Source organism: Panthera onca, chromosome B4 (assembly GCF_046562875.1).
Source record: "Panthera onca isolate mPanOnc1 chromosome B4, mPanOnc1 haplotype 2, whole genome shotgun sequence".
Classification (NCBI taxonomy): domain Eukaryota; kingdom Metazoa; phylum Chordata; class Mammalia; order Carnivora; family Felidae; genus Panthera; species Panthera onca.
Genome location: NC_138345.1, coordinates 114,466,080 through 114,484,251, shown reverse-complemented (window position 1 = coordinate 114,484,251; position 18,172 = coordinate 114,466,080). Strand labels below are relative to the sequence as shown.

General features: G+C 38.8%; 1 protein-coding gene across 1 annotated transcript in view; it reads left to right on the top strand.

The window, feature by feature from the left end:
* UBE2N (ubiquitin conjugating enzyme E2 N) overlaps window positions 1–11,265 on the top strand; it is a 36,094-nt gene extending 24,829 nt beyond the window's left edge. Inside the window, exons 2-4 of the mRNA XM_078449627.2 lie at window positions 9,268–9,514; window positions 9,708–9,848; window positions 10,536–11,265. Of these exons, the coding sequence (XP_078305753.1) occupies window positions 9,268–9,514; window positions 9,708–9,848; window positions 10,536–10,576 (429 nt within the window). The 3' untranslated portion in view covers window positions 10,577–11,265. The remainder of the gene's footprint in view (window positions 1–9,267; window positions 9,515–9,707; window positions 9,849–10,535) is intronic.
* The last annotated feature ends 6,907 nt before the right edge of the window (window positions 11,266–18,172 follow it).

Below are 18,172 nucleotides of genomic sequence, written 5' to 3'. Positions count from 1 at the left end.
TCTATCTATCTTTCTTTCTTTCTTTCTTTCTTTCTTTCTTTCTTTCTTTCTTTCTTTCTGTATATTTATTTTTAATGTTTATTGTTGAGAGACAGAGAGAGAGAGAGACAGAGCATGAGCATGGGGGGGGGGGGGGAGCGGAGAGAGACAGAGACAGAGACTGAGAATCTGAAGCAGGCTCCAAGCTGTCAGCACAGAGCCCGACGCGGGGCTTGAACCCACGAACCGTGAGATTGTGACCTGAGTTGAAGTTGGACGCTTAACTGACTGAGCCACCCAGGCGCCCCCAGAAAACTTCTAAAATGTCTTTAGAAACCAGCAGGGACATAATGTGCTTCTAGTGTAGTGCTGTTTTTCGTGTTGTTAGTATTCTTAATCACATCTGTACCACCTTCTCTAAGACCTTGACATACCCTACTCTAAAATGCATCTTCCAAAAATTGACTAGGGGAGCCTGCGTGGCCCAGTTGGTTGAGCATCCAACTCTTGGCTTCAGCTCAGGACACAATCTTTTGGTTGTGGGTTCAAGCCTTGCATCAGGCTCCACGCTGTCATCGAGGAGCCTGCTTGGGATTCATTCTCATTCTGTCTCCCTCTCCGTGTCTCTCTCTCTCTCCCCATCCCTCTCCCCTGCTTCTCCCTCTCCCTCTTTCTCTCCTCTACCTCTCCTCCTCCCCCTCCCCCTCCGTGGACCCCTCCCTTTCTCTCTGCCCCTCCCCCGCTCGTGTGCTCTCTCAAAATAAATAAACTTAAAAAAAATTGAAAATTGACTTTTATGTGTACTTCATACTCAACATGAAATAACTTCTTGAGGGGCAAGATCTTTGTTTTATTCTTCCTTTGAATTAGTTGATACCGTAATGTCATGTACAAAGTAAACAGTAAACATTTGTTAGTAAATCCATATTTCAAAGTCATAACATTTCAGAGCATAGTGGTTTCATGTAATATAAGAGATAGGCAAAGTAGCTTATGTAATAGATAATTCCAGGTCAAAATGGCATACACCCAAATTTTCCATCAAAATAAAGCAGATTTATTCTATTTCATTTATGTTAATAAGACTATACTTCTTCAATTGCCAGTCCCAAAGGAAAAAAAAAAATGACATTATGGCTTAAATTAATTTACCTCTTTCATGAAGCATTTCTTCATGATTATGAACTACTGAAAATAGCCCTTGACTTCTGTGTTATTTACTATCCTGCCAAACATTTGACATTTACTGTATATTGTTAATTGTCTTTCTGTATACCATTGAGATTAAGCAGTCAGGCTCTGAAGCCAGACTGAGTAAACCCAGTAATCTGGATTTTAATCTTGGCTCTGCCACTTGCTAGCTTTGGTTATAATGTAAGTGGTCATTCTTAGTTTCTCATTTCCCTCGTTTGTAAAATGGGTATGAAGATTAAATGTTAATAATACATGTAGAGCACTTAAGTCACTATTTGCCACAGTTCGTTTTTATTGTTACTTGATCTTTTATTGATTCTCTGCCTATCTGGGCATAGTGCTTGATAATTGCATAGAGTCCCTGCCCTTGGCGGAATTTACAGACTAGTGGGGGGAGGAAAAGAAACAGACTATAGTATAACCTGGTGTACTTATTAGTGGGACAAAAGAATTGGGAGGTGCTGGACAAGGAATTCAGGCTAGTGGTTTTCCTTATTGTAGGCACACTCTGTTAGTAGGATTTTCAGATTTTTGTCTTGTCAATGATTGGAATAATTTTAAATGCCGTTCCTGGGGTGGAAGTTACCAACTAACACAGTAAGTATAGTAATTCTCAGCTCCATGTGGTACCTAGTCATGCAAGTATGTATTCACTGAACAAGCATTTGCTTAGCACTTCATTCACCACCACCATTTGGTAGCTGGAGTTCCTATCTTCAGACAATTTAGGGCCTGACTAGTCAGCTAACAGTTACTGTCCTAGCTATAGTAAGAGGAATGGTATAAATGCCCAGGAGACTGAAGTACAGGGAAGAGGCTTCCAGACTAATTCAAACCAGAGAAACAAGTTGGTTGACTGTACTTAGTTTTTCAGAAATCCTTCTCTGGCTTCCAGAAATTTGATAAAGTCAAATTATTGATATAGTCTTTGGGAGAAAAAACTAGAGCTTCTAGCCCAGGTTGTTCCGTCCCATCTTTTGGTTATTACTCCAAGTTGAATACAGAGTACAGTTGACCCTTAACACAGGTTTGAACTGTGCTGGTCCACTGACACGTGAGTCCACTCATACGTGCATCTTTTTGTTTTGATAAATTCAGTACAGTACTGTAAATGTACTTTCTCTTCCTTATGATTTTCTTAACATTTTCTTTTCTCTAGCTTGATTTAATGTAAGAATGCGGTATATAATATGTAAAATTTGTGTTAATTTACTGTTACAGCTAAGGCTTTTCTGGTCAACAGCAGGCTGTTAGTAGTTAAGTTTTGGGGGAGTCACAAGTTAAATGTGGATTTTCAACCATGCTGGGGGCTGATGCCCCTAACTCCTATGTTGTTCACGGGTTAACTGCACTTTCTGCTACTTACCAGTCCAACTGGAAAAAAACTTTTCATTAAAGGGGTACCTTGGTCTGAACTCTAAGATGTAGTCCTTGATACCTAGAGCCTTTGAAACAGCTTCTTCCAGTTTTTCCTTCTTTTCAGAGAAGGAAATTGTGAGGTTGATGTGTGTGGGAGTAGAGGGAGAAAAAGAGGAAGGTGGAGGGTATGCCTTGAGAATCTTTATTCTCATCTGACTTCAGGATAAGCATTTTTTAAAAACTTAGTGAATTACAGGAAAATAATTTATGAGCCATTTGTGAAGGAAAAGGTGTTGGAATAGGTAAGTGAGGTCTTTCATCCACTAGGGGGTAGTGTGGACTGTAAAAATTAAAATTATTTCTCAGGGGTTGACCCTTAATTTCCTCATGCGGTTACCTTGTTTGAATTAATTTTTATCCATCTAGGTTTTTTCGAAATTGCTGCAAATCATTATTTTCAAGCACAGTCTTGTGACTGTAACAAACTAACACCCACATTCCTGTTTTTAGTGATTCCAGTGGTCTGACATTACTTTTTGTGTAGAATTTTTGGAGGGGAAAAAGTGATGCTTTTCTCTACCAGATTTTACTCACTGTATGAAATAAAATTAGTTTAATAACCTGTAAGTAACATCATTCTAACAGGACTGTCTTGTGTTTTCAGTTTCCTGTTCAGTAGCCCCATGTGACTATTGAGCAGTTGAACTGTGGCTAGTTTGAATTGATATGTATTATAAATCTAAATTACTGGATTTTGAAGACATTGTATGAAAAAGATTGTAAAATATTAATAATTTATATATATATCTTAAAGTTTATTTATTTTGAGAGAGACAGAGAGTGCGCGCACGGTGGAAGGGCAGAGAGAGAGATGGAGACAGAATCCCAGGCAGGCTCTGCACCTTCAGTGCAAAGCCCAATGCGGGGGTTAAACCCATGAACCATGAGATTGTGACCTGAGCCAAAACCAAGAATCACGCTTAACTGACTGAGCCACCCAGGCGCCCCAATTATTTTTATGTTGATTATGTGTTGAAATGATGCTATTTGGATATATTGTTAACTACAATATTAATTTTACCTGTTTCTTTTTACTTTTTAAAGTGACTAGTGGAGAATCTAATTTAGTATTATATTTGCAGCTCATATTTCTGTTGGGCAGCACTGCTGTAGGGAAAACATTCATCAACCATTCTTTTCATGCTGTACATACCTCTAGCTGACTTTAGGATTTGTAGGGAAGTGTAGTAGGGAAATTGAGCACAACTTTGGCTCTGTTTCTAATCCCAGCCAGAATAAACACAGTCAATTCTACTATAAGGAGATAGTTTGCATTCCTAAAATTCATTGTGTTAACCAAAATTGTCAGTAAAAACCACCTGGCTCATGTATAAAATGTTAGGGGCATGACATTCAAAAATGTTGGTAACGTTTTTTTAAATGCCCACTTGTAGGGGGTGATGTTGTAAATACCCTTAAGTAGTTTACAATTATGTATATAATGATAAGTTGGCTTTTGCTTTTTCAGTAATCCCAAAAAAGGAGCCCTTGTTGGTTAATACTTTAGAATTGCTTAAAGATGTAGTTAACAGAGGTTGGAATAGACAGTAGGTATCACTGAGGCATCTGTCAGTTTTTCTAAGACTAATTGTGATAACAAAATTGATAATATTGTCCAGTATAGTCAGATGGTTCTTGGGTGAGATGATCTAAAATGTCTACAATTGGCATTATGAGTAATACGTTGCATTTTGTGTTTCAGAGAATATTCTAAATAGGGGAAAACCTGAGTGCTGTAGATGTATGTTGGAAGTGTATAGAGAAAGTTAACTTTTCTCATATGCACATTACCACTCTTTTTCTAAGAACTCTGTTTATTATCTAGAATTTTACTGTACATTATTCAATCACTGCCTTAAAAAACATATAAGACCTTCCATTGCTATAGTGAGCACAAGCGTTACTGAACTTTAAAGGGGGGAAAATACCTAGTTCGTGGGATTTAGTTGACAGACTGTCAAGTGTTACAGTTTACTGTGGTGTATAATTCTGGGATTTGCTCTTCAAGTCCCAGTAGATCTATTGATGATCAGATCAATTTGATGTTACTTAATTCCTTCTTAAAGTATTTATTGCGTGAAAAAAATATTTACAGCATGAATTATTATACTCCCTCTGTAAAATGAGTTTCCTTGAGACTTAATCATACTGTCACTTAAATTCATACTCTACTTTTATGTACTTCCTTTTCTACTTTTTAGTAACTAATTCCCTAAATAGTCTAGGGTACTTTTTGTTCTGTATGACCTAAACTCAGTTGCTACCTGGGATTGGGTCCTAGGATTGCTTTTAAACAAGTAGGTCACAGTGCAACTAATGGTTATTCTATTTTCTTTAGAAACAAACTGTTGTTTAATAAATCTTAAGATTTGTTATTGTGCTTTGCTCTTAACATTCTTTTTGAGTTGGTTGTATAGGGCTATGGCCGCCTTATGGGATCTCATTTAAGTCTTTCTGCAGTATTACATTTTTTGATCTTCATAGCAACTCTGCATGAGAGGTAATCTTAATTATATAGATAAGGCAGTTGAGGCTCAGAGCAGTGTAAATTATTTGCTTAGAAATTGTAGTTAAGTAAGCAGTGTGGTAGGAATTTGAACCCATTACTTACAGACTTGAAGAAATCACAGTGTACTTCACTGTCTTTCTACCAAAAAAATAATATAAAACTAGGAGGTGTTTTATAGTTTACCATGTGTGAATAGTAAGTAATATGAACGATTTTATTTCTTACCCAATTTTGCCTTTTTTGGGGAAAACAACGGACTCCAACTTCTGTGGGTGAGACTTGTTCCATTTGGTTTGGATTTTATTTGTTTTTCCTCCTATAATTTATGCTGTGGGTTTGGGAAATCAGTGCCATATAATCAAATAATTATGCATCTGTTCATTATATCAAAATCTGTGAGAACTTGAGAGCATATAAAAACTATTTGAAAAAGTCTTCCACACCTAAAAGCTTATTCTAGATTGTGCCCTGATGAAGTCTTGTAATTGACCAGGCCATGTGATATGTTTACGTGTACATTCTTTAGAAAGCCTCTGATTTTGCGGAGGAACTGAAGATGAGGAAGGAATGCAGTCTCTGACAGTGTGTTCTAAGAGTGATTTTGAGGCTATTTTGGGATATGATCTTGGAGGCCCTTCGGGAGCTTTTTATAGTCTTGACTAGAGCTGCTACTACTTTGTGTAACCAGGGAGTGGGGTTTGGGGCTCTTGGACCCCAGCCTTTTCTTTTTTTACCAATCTCTCTCTTAATGGGCTTCTAAAAATACGAAGACCTGGGACAAAATGAAAGGAGGAGGGAGGTGAGGAGAGGCCAGAATTCAGGGAATTTTACCATCCGTTTTTTTTCTCATTCTTTTATTTACTCTTACTCTTCATCCTTAGTATCTTCACTTTTTTGCAAAAAATGAAGACCGGCCTCTTGTTCTGATTCCATGTTGGAGGACTTCCCACAGTGGGAGGCTTCATTATTGTATCTTGAGATGTTTTTAATGCTCTAAACATGTTTTACTTTGAACCTTAGTTTACAGCATTTCAGCTTCCCATTTGCCCTTGCATTGCCATGATTAAAACAAAGCAAAAAACAAAAAAACAAACCAAAAACCTAGTCTCTAATTAGAGACTAGGGTGTTTTTGGGTTAAGGCATTACTTTAAATGGCTATGAGTTTATTAACACAATTTGGGAAAGGGTTTAATTTTTTATCTGGATCTTACGATTATTTTAGTATATGAAAGGTAAATCTTTTTTAGTATGTGCACTGTAGGCTTAGAGTGAAATGGTATTAAGGTGTATGGGTTTTCTGAAGTGAAGGCAGCATAAATACAGTATTCTCATTTTTTATATCTAAAACTGTTGATATGGCAGTGTTCTGAAACTTCTGATTGCACATGCTTATTCAAAATGTTGAAAATATATTACTAATATATGAAATTGTACTCAGTATTGTCCATTTCCGTTATTGCATGTTAACATTTTTTGGCTGTTTGTAAGTTGTTTATAAATAGAAGTTAGATTATTTCTTCCTATGCCTGAATGGATCCTTTTGTTTTCCTCCTCTGATGTGCACATCCTGCTTTGAATAACCCTGCTTTAATGTTAAAGATGAAATTCTGATAGTTGATGTGCACATCCTGCTTTGAATAACCCTGCTTTAATGTTAAAGATGAAATTCTGATAGTTTATTCCTTGTTCTTTGTGACATCAAATAGATTCATAATTCATCAAGTATTTATGGAACATCTGTGGTGTCAGGCACTGTTCCAGATGTTGAGGATATAGCAGTAAATAAAACAGGCACAAATCTCCTTTTATGGCACTTCCAGTCTGAACAAAATAAGTTAGATATGTAATATGTTAGTAGTGCTGTGGAGATAAAATAGGGGAACAGGGATAGAGGGAGGGTAGAGGTTAGGGTGGAATGGGGTTTTGCAGTTTCAGTTATGGAGGCTTCACTGAGAAAACACATTTGCATGAAGATCTTCGGAGCTGAGAGACAAACCACATAGAAATTTGGGGGAAAAGAGCAAGTGCAGAGCTGTTTGAGGGAGGAGTATGGCAGGTTGGAGAGCTACAAAGAAGCTAATCTGGGTGAAACAAAGTGCCAGGGTGGAAGCAGGTTGGGGGAAACATAGCTGAAGATGAGTTAAGAGTAGGCTGAGTGAGGGGATCGCGTAAAACCTCTTCTTGGGGGGCCATTATAAGGAATTTGAAAAGTCTGTGAAATACAGACCCAGGAGGGAGTGGGGAGCACGGTCAGAAGCAGGAAGTACAAAGTTAGGCTATTGCAGTATGCCAGGTGAGAGCTTGATGGTGGCTTGGATCAGAAGTGTAGCCGTGGGGTGGTAAGAAGTAGTCCAGCCATGGATATATTTTGATGTTTAAGCCAACAAAATCTGCCAATCAGGTTAGATGTGGTGGGTTATGAAGGACAATGTTTGATCCTGCTGGAAGGATGGATTTATAGTTAACTGATAAAAAGAAGGCATTGAGGGAGGAGCAGGTTGAGGGTGGGGAATGCTAAGTTTGGTGCTTATCAGATATTCAAGAAGAGCTGTTGAACAGGTCTTTATGGATGGAGGAAGTGTGATCCAGGGGAGAGATCTGTGCCGGATATGAATTTGGCAAGGCATCATACAGAGTGTATTTAGTATTTAGATTCATTGGACTACATGGGGTCACTATGGAAGTGTGTAGTTGAGAAGCCCTAAGACAGGGCCCTGGGGCACTTCAGTGCTGGGGAGATAAGAACCAACATGGAGGTTGCTGCCAGACTAATAGGAAGACAGGAGAACATGGCTAATGGAAGCTGGGTGAGGAGCAAGGAACAAGGAGGAGGGCAGACCAGCTAGAAAAGATGTTCCATTTAGGTCAAGTAAGATGAAGATTAAGCATTGTCCATTTGATTTAACTGTGCGGGAATCACCGCTGACCTCAACAAGCAGGTTAGTGGCTAGACCCTGATTGGAGAGTTGTGTTCAAGATAGGAGGGGAGGAGAGAAATTGGAGACAAGCAAGCATAGATAACTTTCAACAAGCAGCTGAGCAGTGGGGCAGTAGCTGGTCTGGGGAGAGTGAGGTCAAGGTCATTTGCCCCTCTTATTGGGCGAAATTATAGCAAGTTTGTACAGTTTGGGAAAAATCCAATAAAGAAGGGAAGATGATTCAGGAGAGGAAAGAGATGCTAGAGCAATGTCCTTGAATAGGCAAGAAGGAGATAAGATCTAGTGCTTTCTTTAGAGGAGAGGTTAGTCTTAGCCAAGAGTGATGGCCATTTTATCGACAGTGACAAGAGGACAGGCAGAACACGTGGGCACGCAGTTGAAGGTGGGTATACAGATGCTACAGTGGGAACTTAAGGCGGTGTCTTTTTTTGTGAAGTAGAAAGCAGAGTTCTCAGCCAAAAGTGAGGGTGAGAATGAAGATGCTGGAGGCTTGAAGAGAGAGAACGTTCGAGTACTTTAGGAGAGAGGGAGAAAGATGGAAAAGAGAACTAAAGATTGATTGTTGGGGGAGCAGCGCAAGGGTTCGTCGTCAGGGTTGTACATATTTCTCTAGCCCTGTTGAGGTGCCTAGGCACTTGTCCCTACTACATTCCCTTCTGTTTTTCAGGGGAAAGGTTTTTAGTGACTTTTAGCACTAATTTTACTTTTTATTTATTTATTAAAAAGATTTTATTTTTGAGTCATCGCCACACCCAGTGTGGGGCTTGAACTTACAACCTCGAGATCAAGAGTTTGCTTGTTCCATTGACTGAGCCAGCCAGGTGCCCCAAATTTTACTTTTTAAACAGCTTGGTTTTAGTGGAGTTTAAAGAGAGCAAGTTGCCTTTACTTATGTGATAATTCCAGTGTTATTTTCTTTTTTCTCCTCCCTCTCCCCTCTCCTCACTTCTCAACTTAATATAAAATCAGTTTCATTAGCCTAATTTTTATTATCAACATATTTTCAGATATTTGTAGCTACAGAGTATATGTGTCATCAGTATTCATTTGCTTTTGCATTCAGCTGATTGGGATGATTTAAATAGTCTTATAAAATGAATAAAAACCCATCAGGAGATTGGAGAGGTTCTGTTAAGTCCAGTTCCAAGAGGTGAACTTCTTAATTTTTAATTTGGTGTTCAGCAAAGTGACATTTGTTTGACGAATGCATTGTCTTTCTATTGTAGGAAACCCAGCGTTTGCTGGCGGAACCAGTTCCTGGCATTAAAGCAGAACCAGATGAGAGCAACGCCCGTTATTTTCATGTGGTCATTGCTGGCCCCCAGGATTCCCCCTTTGAGGGAGGGACTTTTAAACTTGAACTATTCCTTCCAGAAGAATACCCGATGGCAGCCCCTAAAGTACGTTTCATGACCAAAATTTATCATCCTAATGTAGACAAGTTGGGAAGAATATGTTTAGATATTTTGAAAGGTAAGTGTTACCTTTATTAATATATGCTATTAAGTAAGATTTCTCCTTTTTCTCTTAAGCATTCCATGTTGAGAATCTGAACATTGTAATCTTGCCTATTATATAAAGACCACAAAGGTCTGTGGGAATGAAATGCAGTAGTTCTGGGGCTGTTGTTTCATGCTTGATCATTCTGGGCCTGTTGCCTCCATAGATAAGTGGTCCCCAGCACTGCAGATCCGCACAGTTCTGCTATCGATCCAGGCATTGTTAAGTGCTCCCAATCCAGATGATCCATTAGCAAATGATGTAGCGGAGCAGTGGAAGACCAACGAAGCCCAAGCCATAGAAACAGGTATTTAATATCCATTCTCCTTCACACCACTTCCACTTTTTAAAACAAATACACACTACCTTTTAAAAAACTTCTTTTAGAGTCTTAGCAAAAAGAAAAAAAAATACGTATCGAGAGGAGTAAGTCAGACCCCGCTTCTAGTATATGAGCACCTCTTAACGGATGTTTAAGCTCCAACTTACGGCCTGCTTCATGACCCCCAAATTAAAGACAGCCTGTAATTGGGGGAGCTCTTCAACTCTTGGATAACCTATACCTGGTGTATCAAATACCGTGTGTGCGCTATTTATCTAGCAGTACATAGAGAAAACGGAAAGCTTTTTATAACTCCTTGAGCTGCTTTTGTATTTCATCTGATTAATAAAACTATGTGTCACTTTCGAGCTAGGGAGTTTGAAATCAGTGAGCTTCTTCCTGCTACAGATTTTAACGAAATTAGTGGAGAGCATTATATATCTAGAAATGAAGGAGACAAAAGGAGACAAGTCTTTTCATCCTGTTGAATTCTGTAGAACTTCTGGATTCCATTGTAGTGTTTTGGTAATTAGACCTATATAGGCTTTCTGTCTGATCCAGATGACAGAAAGATGGCATGAATTTAACTTAATACTAAGTAATTTTTATAGAGTTTGGAAAGTAACATGGAGCTAAGTAAAATAATAATTGCATGTTTGTTTTTGTCTACAGCTAGAGCATGGACTAGGCTATATGCCATGAATAATATTTAAAATCGATCTGATCATCAAGTGTGCATCACTTCTCCTGTTCTGCCAAGACTTCTTCCTTTTTTGTTTGCATTTAATGGACACAGTCTTAGAAACATTACAGAATAAAAGCCCAGACATCTTCAGTCCTTTGGTGATTAAATGCACATTAGCAAATCTATGTCTTGTCCTGATTCACTGTTGTAAAGCATGAGCAGAGGCTAGAAGTACCATCTGGATTGTTGTGAAACGTTTAAAGGCAGTGGCCCCTCTCTGCTTTTATTCATTTCCCCAATGATGGTTAAAGTATAAAGCACTGTGAATGAAGGTAGTTGTCAGGGTTAGCTGCAGGGGTGTGGGTGTTTTCTCTTTATTATTTTTTTTGAGGGGGTGAGAGGTAGTTTTAATTTTATGGGCTCCTTTCCCCCTTTTTATGGTGATCTAATTGCATTGGGTAAAAGCAGCTAACCAGTTCTTTAGAATATGCTCTCTAGCCAAGTCTAACTTTATTTAGACGCTGTAGATGGACAAGCTTGATTGTTTGAACCAAAATGGGAACATTAAACAGACATCACAGCCCTCACTAATAACATTGTGACTTTGCTGTCAAGTGTAGAATCCTTCCTTCAAAAAAAGCTTGTGACCATTTTGTATGGCTTGTCTGGAAACTTCTGTAAATCTTATGTTTTAGTAAAATATTTTTTGTTATTCTACTTTGCCTTTGTACAGTTTATTTTACTGTGTTTCATTTTCCCAATGTGACAATCGTATTTAAAAATTAAAACTGATGGAACATTCTGTTTTGGTCTTCACCATCTGACAAGTCGAATGACAAGAGGTGGATTTTGCCAGTTTCTTTTCACTAATACAAACTTGTGTTAAGATATCACTGAATGGAGTATTTATAAGCTGGCCCCGAGCATGCATAAAGCATTGGTATCTGATATTTTTTTTACCTCCTAGAAATTTGAAATAAATGTGTTTGTGTTGTCTGATTAGTTAGATGATCATTGGTGTCTTGCCATGATGTTTGAAAATTACTGTACAGGAGAGTCACAGCAAAGCAGCCGTTGTGACTGGCTTTGTGTAGGACTCACATGTGCCACATTGGTTTGTCTGGCATTTCGGTTATGACCTTTTTCTTAGTTTTTGTCTGAAAACTTCATGTGTAACCACTGGTGTATGATACTATTAGGAAACACCAATCTGATAATCATTTGGGATTTGCTGAGGCATTTATGAGTCTTCCTTGTAGACCTGACGAGCAGATCTCAAGCAACAGCTTGCATAAGTGTCATCCGAAAGGTTTCTTCCTTTGTGAGCATCAAATCCTCAGTTCATGATTCTTACTTTCATCCTTCAGTATTTGCTCTGGGAGCTATTGTTTGATATTAAGTAATTTTTTCTGCATTGACAGAGTTCCTCCCCTCAGAAGAACTGTTCTTTCCCACCCGTTTCCATATCTAATTTCTGATCCTTGTTATTTTTAAGTCATCAGTGTAGCCAGTCCTAAGTATGTAAATGTTAACCTGCGGGTTGGAACCTTTGTCTCTTGCAATTTAAGGTAATGGATATTGTAGCCCATCTGAACTTCCCCTACTCTTTATTCTCATAACTTCTGGAGTTTCTTCAGAATGTGGTGTATTTTATTGTGCTCCTATGTAAGATGAAGAATTATCTATTAAAATTACATTTTCAACATAACAAAAGGTTTTGATGACTGGTAACTGGTATCCTTCCAAATAAAATGCATTGCTTGGAAACAAATGTTAGTTTAATTCAGAATAAAATTGTTCGTAACCTTAATGTTGTAAATTTAAAGCTCTTAGGAGCAGTTATCATGTATAACAATTCTTGTGCTTGTACAGAGGGTGTCTTGCAACTAAGGAAACTGAGTCTCATTCTGGGGCCGAAACCAACACTCAGGCAGTTCAGTAGAGAGCAGCTTTATTTTAATGCGGGTGACCCTGCTCGTGATGATAGCTAGTATCACATAGTGATTTGTAGGTCATAAAATTCCAAATTTAAAGCCATTGTACCATAAAAATATGTCTAGAATAGGACTCTGATGTCTGCTGAATTAGAGTTATAGAAGTACTGAAATGGAATAATTCTGTTTTTGTTTCTAACATATGAATTCCTGATTTCATGGCATCATGTTTTTCCCTTTGTAATTTTGCTAAGAGTCCCCATTGTTTTGATAAGACTTAAGCAGTGAGATGAAGGAGACAGTTTGTTGATTGAACTTGCTTAGGATTAAAAAGGCTCGGGAAGGCCAGGGTAGATTTCAAAAACCGGCACCTACATCTGGCTTTTGGGCCTGTTTTCCTTGGCCCACACAATGTGTTTGGTTAAAATATTTTGAATTCGGTGCTAACGTTTTTAAAAGTCAGGAGATGCACGTGAAAACCCAGAGTTTTGGTGACCTGAATGATCTGAACATCTGGCTACTGCAGACATGACCAGTCTTTGTGCACAGCACCGTCTGGGAGGAGCTGAGCAGCAGCCGCCCTAACAAAGAGCTTGTCATTCTTTTCTCATCCAGTGACTCTCCAGTTGGTTAGAGTCCCCTTCCAGCCCGCTTGCCCCTTCATGTAGTCTTCTTCCTCTTCCCTTGTGAGCCTTTCATTTTGTGACTCCTAAGCTTAAGGAAACCGGTAATTTGACAGAAGCTTAATATGCATCCAACACTGTACTACTTGGGGATGATTAGGTGAATGAGATAGGCATGGGGCTTTCCCTTTTGGACCTTCTGATGGGCCAGGGGCACGGACAAACAGCAGTTCCAACTTTGCCTGGAGAAGGGAAAGGAAGTACTGGGGAAGGTCTGCTCTTCTGGATTCAAGCCAGATGAACACCTCCAGGCAGGAGGAACAGCATGTGCAAAGTCCCGGGGGAGAAGAAAAGAATCTGAATATGTAAGTGGCTTCTTAAAAATGGATTCTGCCTGTTAGGAGGAGCTTTTCTGAAATCCTGGGCATTCATAAGAGCTTTTATGTTTTTTTATTTGATTTTTTGTTTTGTTGTACTGCTTTGTTGTTTCCACACTAGTTATTCTTGGTCCTGCCTGATAAGATCTTAGATCTGAAGTGTATAGAACTTAAACCCTGCTCTAGACCAAGAACATACTGCAATACAAAATTGCAGAAGCATTTTATTTTATTCCCTGCCCTGCCCCCTACAGAAGTAATTTAAAATAAGCTTAAATACAAGCCAGGATAGCTACACGTGCTGTATAGTTTAGCACTGTTCAAGGAGAATAGGGGAGGAAATCTGGTATTCTGCAAGACATCATAAACAATTTTAGCGAAATGGAACTATTGGTGTCCTAGGAATTGGCATTATTTTTCTATTTGATGATTCAGGAATCTCTTGGCTATGCTAGCCATATCGATTTTTGTTAGTTGCAGCAGCAAAGGTTTAGAAAAGTAGCCTTATCTCGCAAAGCTGGCCAAAAAACAATTGAAATGCCATGATTATAGGGCAGCTAATTCATCAGCCGATTTAAGGAAAATGTAATATTTCATTGGAATAATGTATTTTTGGGCTGGGGGTAATAACATTTAGCTATTTAGCATGCTGCTTAGTTTAAGGAATTATATCGGGGGTTTATTTTTTAAATGATTTGATGATCACAAAAGCAAAACCTGTTGAATGTAATAACTTGAAAAAAATATAAAGAATAAAAACCTGTAACCTTCCACCCAGACTGATGACACTTTGTTTGATACTTTGGCCACACTCCCATGTGTTAATTTCATTTCTCATTGATGTTGGAAATTAGGAGGATTTGTTCCAAGGGTTAGCTTTGCTACAGCTTACAAATTGGGTAAATTTCCCCTGGCTGCAAAACTAGAAGTTGGGCTACAGTTTTCCTGGTAAGTGTAGAGCTCAGCGTGAAGAGTTCAGGTCTTCCTTCCCAGTTACAACTTTGGCCTCCTTCAGCTGGTCTTATTTCATCTGTGCCGTTTGGTGTGGTGTTTCAGTTGTCTGAATGTAGACTTGCTACACTGCCAAGCCTCTCCTGATTTGATGTAATTGTTTCAAGGGTCTGATATGTTGTAATAGACTAATTGCTTGAATATTTAGACCTTGCTTATTGTCTCTTGTAGCAGAGCAGCAACTGAAGTCTCATTTTCATTTGAAAGTTCATTTCATCGTGTTCATTAAGGAGCTTTTAACACTTCTCCCTTGCTAATCATTTGTATCTATGGGGTAAAACAGGTCTTAGAAATCAGAGATTGATAACCTCACCTCATCTTCCTGCCATGTAGAATGACTAGCAGGTTTCCTTTTTGCATACTCTGATCCATTCTTACCCGCCATATTCCATGAAATGGTTCATGATTGGGGCACCTGGGGAGCTCAGTCAATCAAACGTCCAACTCTTGATTTTGGTTCAGGTCATGGTTGCACGGATTCTGAGATTGAGCCCCACGTCAGGCTCTGCACTGACAGCCCAGAGCCTGCTTGGGATTTTCTCTCTCTCCCCCTTCCCTTTTTTGTGCCCCCATCCCCACCCCCATATGTAAACAAAGTATTCTGGCTTGAATTCAAGAGTAGACTACTCAAGACCTGAGAAAAGCAGTTTAGACATGGTAGATTGCTTGCACTAGATTTGAACTTGGTGCTGTTTTCCTTGTTTTGGCAGAAAGCATTAGGACGGTGAGTAACCAAGGGAATGAAGAAGGACCAAAGTCTCACAATCCGTTTTTTCCTTCTACAAGAAAATATTGGGGGCTTTGTGGCCATAGGTCTGTCCAACCAAATTACTCACCTCTGCCATTGTTGTGAGAAAGCATCCATAGAGCATTTTAAATGATTGGACATGCTATATGCTGTGATATAACGTCAATTTTCACATGTCACAAAATATTTCCAACTACTGAAATTGCGGGAAACAACAACAAAAAAACCGAGTTTGCAAGCTGTACCAAAATAGGTGGGGGGCTAGGTTTGGCCTGTAGGCCGAGTTACTCCCGCCTCACACTAGGCAGTGACTGATTATTCACTGCTCTTGTATTAGAACCAAATGTTGTGTCTCTCCAACCCCCTCCTCCTCTAAAAAGTGATACATTACTGTTGTTCCAGTAACAAAGATGGTACAGGTTTCTTTTTTCCCCTTTTGCTGTTAATATGTACATATTTTGATAAAATTTATATACAGATTGAGCATTTATCAAACCTAGTTTTTTCATGCAAGATTATTGAACATTTTCACATTTAAAATTTCTTGGAATGCTAATTTTAAAATTAAAATCCTACTGGTTTTTAAATAAATCTGGGTTTTTAAAACAGTGACCTTTAGCAGGTAATGCTGCATAGTTGTGCTTTTTGAAATGTGTTCTTGAATGTTTACACTGTGGCATTGTATTTCCTTGGTATCCGTATAGTATCTGTTGATCCTAATTTAATCCCATTTGCACATTAAAATTTTTTTAATGGTTATTTTTGAGGGAGAGGGAGAATGAGTGGGGGAGGGGCATAGAGAGAGAGGGAGAGGGAGGGAGAGAGAGAGAGAAAGAGAAAGAATCCAAAGAACGCTCCAAGCTCTGAGCTTGTCAGCCCAGAGTCCAACGTAGGGCTCAAACTCAGACCATGAGATCATGACCTGAGCTGAAGTTGGACATTTAACTGAACCACCTAGGAGCCCCCCCCATTTGCACATTTAAATTGATGTCAGTTTTACAAAGTCTGCAATATGCATCTTTAATCATATTTTGTGCATCTTGTCTATTTCTGTTGACTAGATTCCCAGAAGTGGAGCTGTTGGGTGAAAGGTTCATATGCATTTAAAATTTTGATAGGTACTACTCAGCTGTTCTCCAGAAGGCTATACTGATTACATGCGCAGATCCTTACCTGACCCGCATTGTCATTTATGTCTGCATAATATTTCATTACATAGACATATTACTTATTAGTTAACCATTGCCCCTTTAGGCATGAGTATGTTATTTCCATGTCTCACTTGAGTTGCCTAATCTTGGTACAGAAATCTTTGTCGGCATTCTTGGACAGAAGTTGGATTCCTAGTGTAATAATTTGATCAAGAGATATGTTTTTAAGGTTCTTGATACACATTAATGGTCGAAGTATTCTTTTCATTTTAATTCTTTCAAGGAATGAGTTTTATTAAAAATTGAGAAAAACAGGCACCTGGGTGACTCAGTTAAGTGCCTGACTCTTGATTTCAGCTCAGGTCATGGTCTCTGGATTCTGCTTGGGATTCTCTTCCTCCCTTCTCTGCCCTTTTCCCTGCTCTCCTCTCTCAAACATTAAGAAAATTTTTGAGAAAACCAGGTTTACAATACTGGCATTGGTGTTTTAATAACCAGGAAGTATCTCCAGGGGGTAGTTAGTATTCCATATACTAGTAAGAGTAGCTTTGGGGCTCATAATTAGTTGGAATCATAGCAAAGTAGAGAAATTAAGACTGGCATCTGGCAAAAAGACCATTGAGCCTTTGAATAAATTTGGGTCTTTGTATAATGCAATGCTAATAATAAGACAGGCCTTAGGGGCCTTCTCACCTTACTGCTGTTTAGCCAATGGCACTAGTCAGGAAGGTATTAAAAGGGGGGAAGGTAGCACCAGGGAGATCATTTTCAACCAGTTTTTTTTTTTTTTTTTATAGCGCGACATAAAATGTTGCTAAGTACTGGAGGGGGGGTTGCATTATTAAATAAAATGTTGCTTAAGAAAGTAACACCTTGAAAGACGTTTTAGGAACTTATGTAAACACCTAGATAAGTCACTTATCTCTACTCCACTGGACTATAAGCTTCTTGAGGGCAAACTTACTCTGTGCTATATAGGCAACAATGCTGGGCATAAAGCAGATGCTGATTATTGCACAGCTTCTGATAAACACCAAGAACTTACGAAACAAAGTGTTAGCTGGAAACTTCATTTGAGACAGAATCCACTTAGGGCATTCCCGCTTTCAACCATTTTGAGGAGAGTAATAAACTCGACTAGGGTTTAGGGTTTGTCTACGAAGTTCAGCTTAGAGGTACCTGCAGAGAATTCTTGTATCCCAGTGTGTGAAGACAGTATTGGAAGATGCCAGGCTCCCCCCCCCCCCCGCCCCCCCCGCAATAGTCCTAGTCAAAAGCCAAATGAGGTTTGAATGGAACTTTTACATGAGGATTCTTAAGTTGGTCTTGGGCAAACAGTATTTTGGGGAAATACAATGGTGGACAAGGTGACTAGCCATTTACCCTTCTAAAACAGCTAAGTGATGGTAGTATATAAAGTTATCTGCAGCATGTTATAGCAGAGTACTTACGGAATAAAGTCTAGAAGAACTTGAAAATTATTAAGAAACAAAATCTACAGAGGAACAGAAATGGCAATAAATAAGACAACCATAGCATGGCACCACGAGAATGGTATCTAGTAAGACAAATATCCATTTGGGAGAGTAATGGCAGGTAACACCTGACTGGCAGGAAGTTCCTTTAAACCCAGTTAGGAAGTGGGAAGTGTATAAAGTATAAACTGAGAGATGACCTTTACGACCCATCAACGAGAGAACAGTAACATTTTTACAATGGAATGCCAAACAAGTTTTCCACTTGGACGATGTTCAGTTATGTTAAAAAAAAAAAAAAAAGG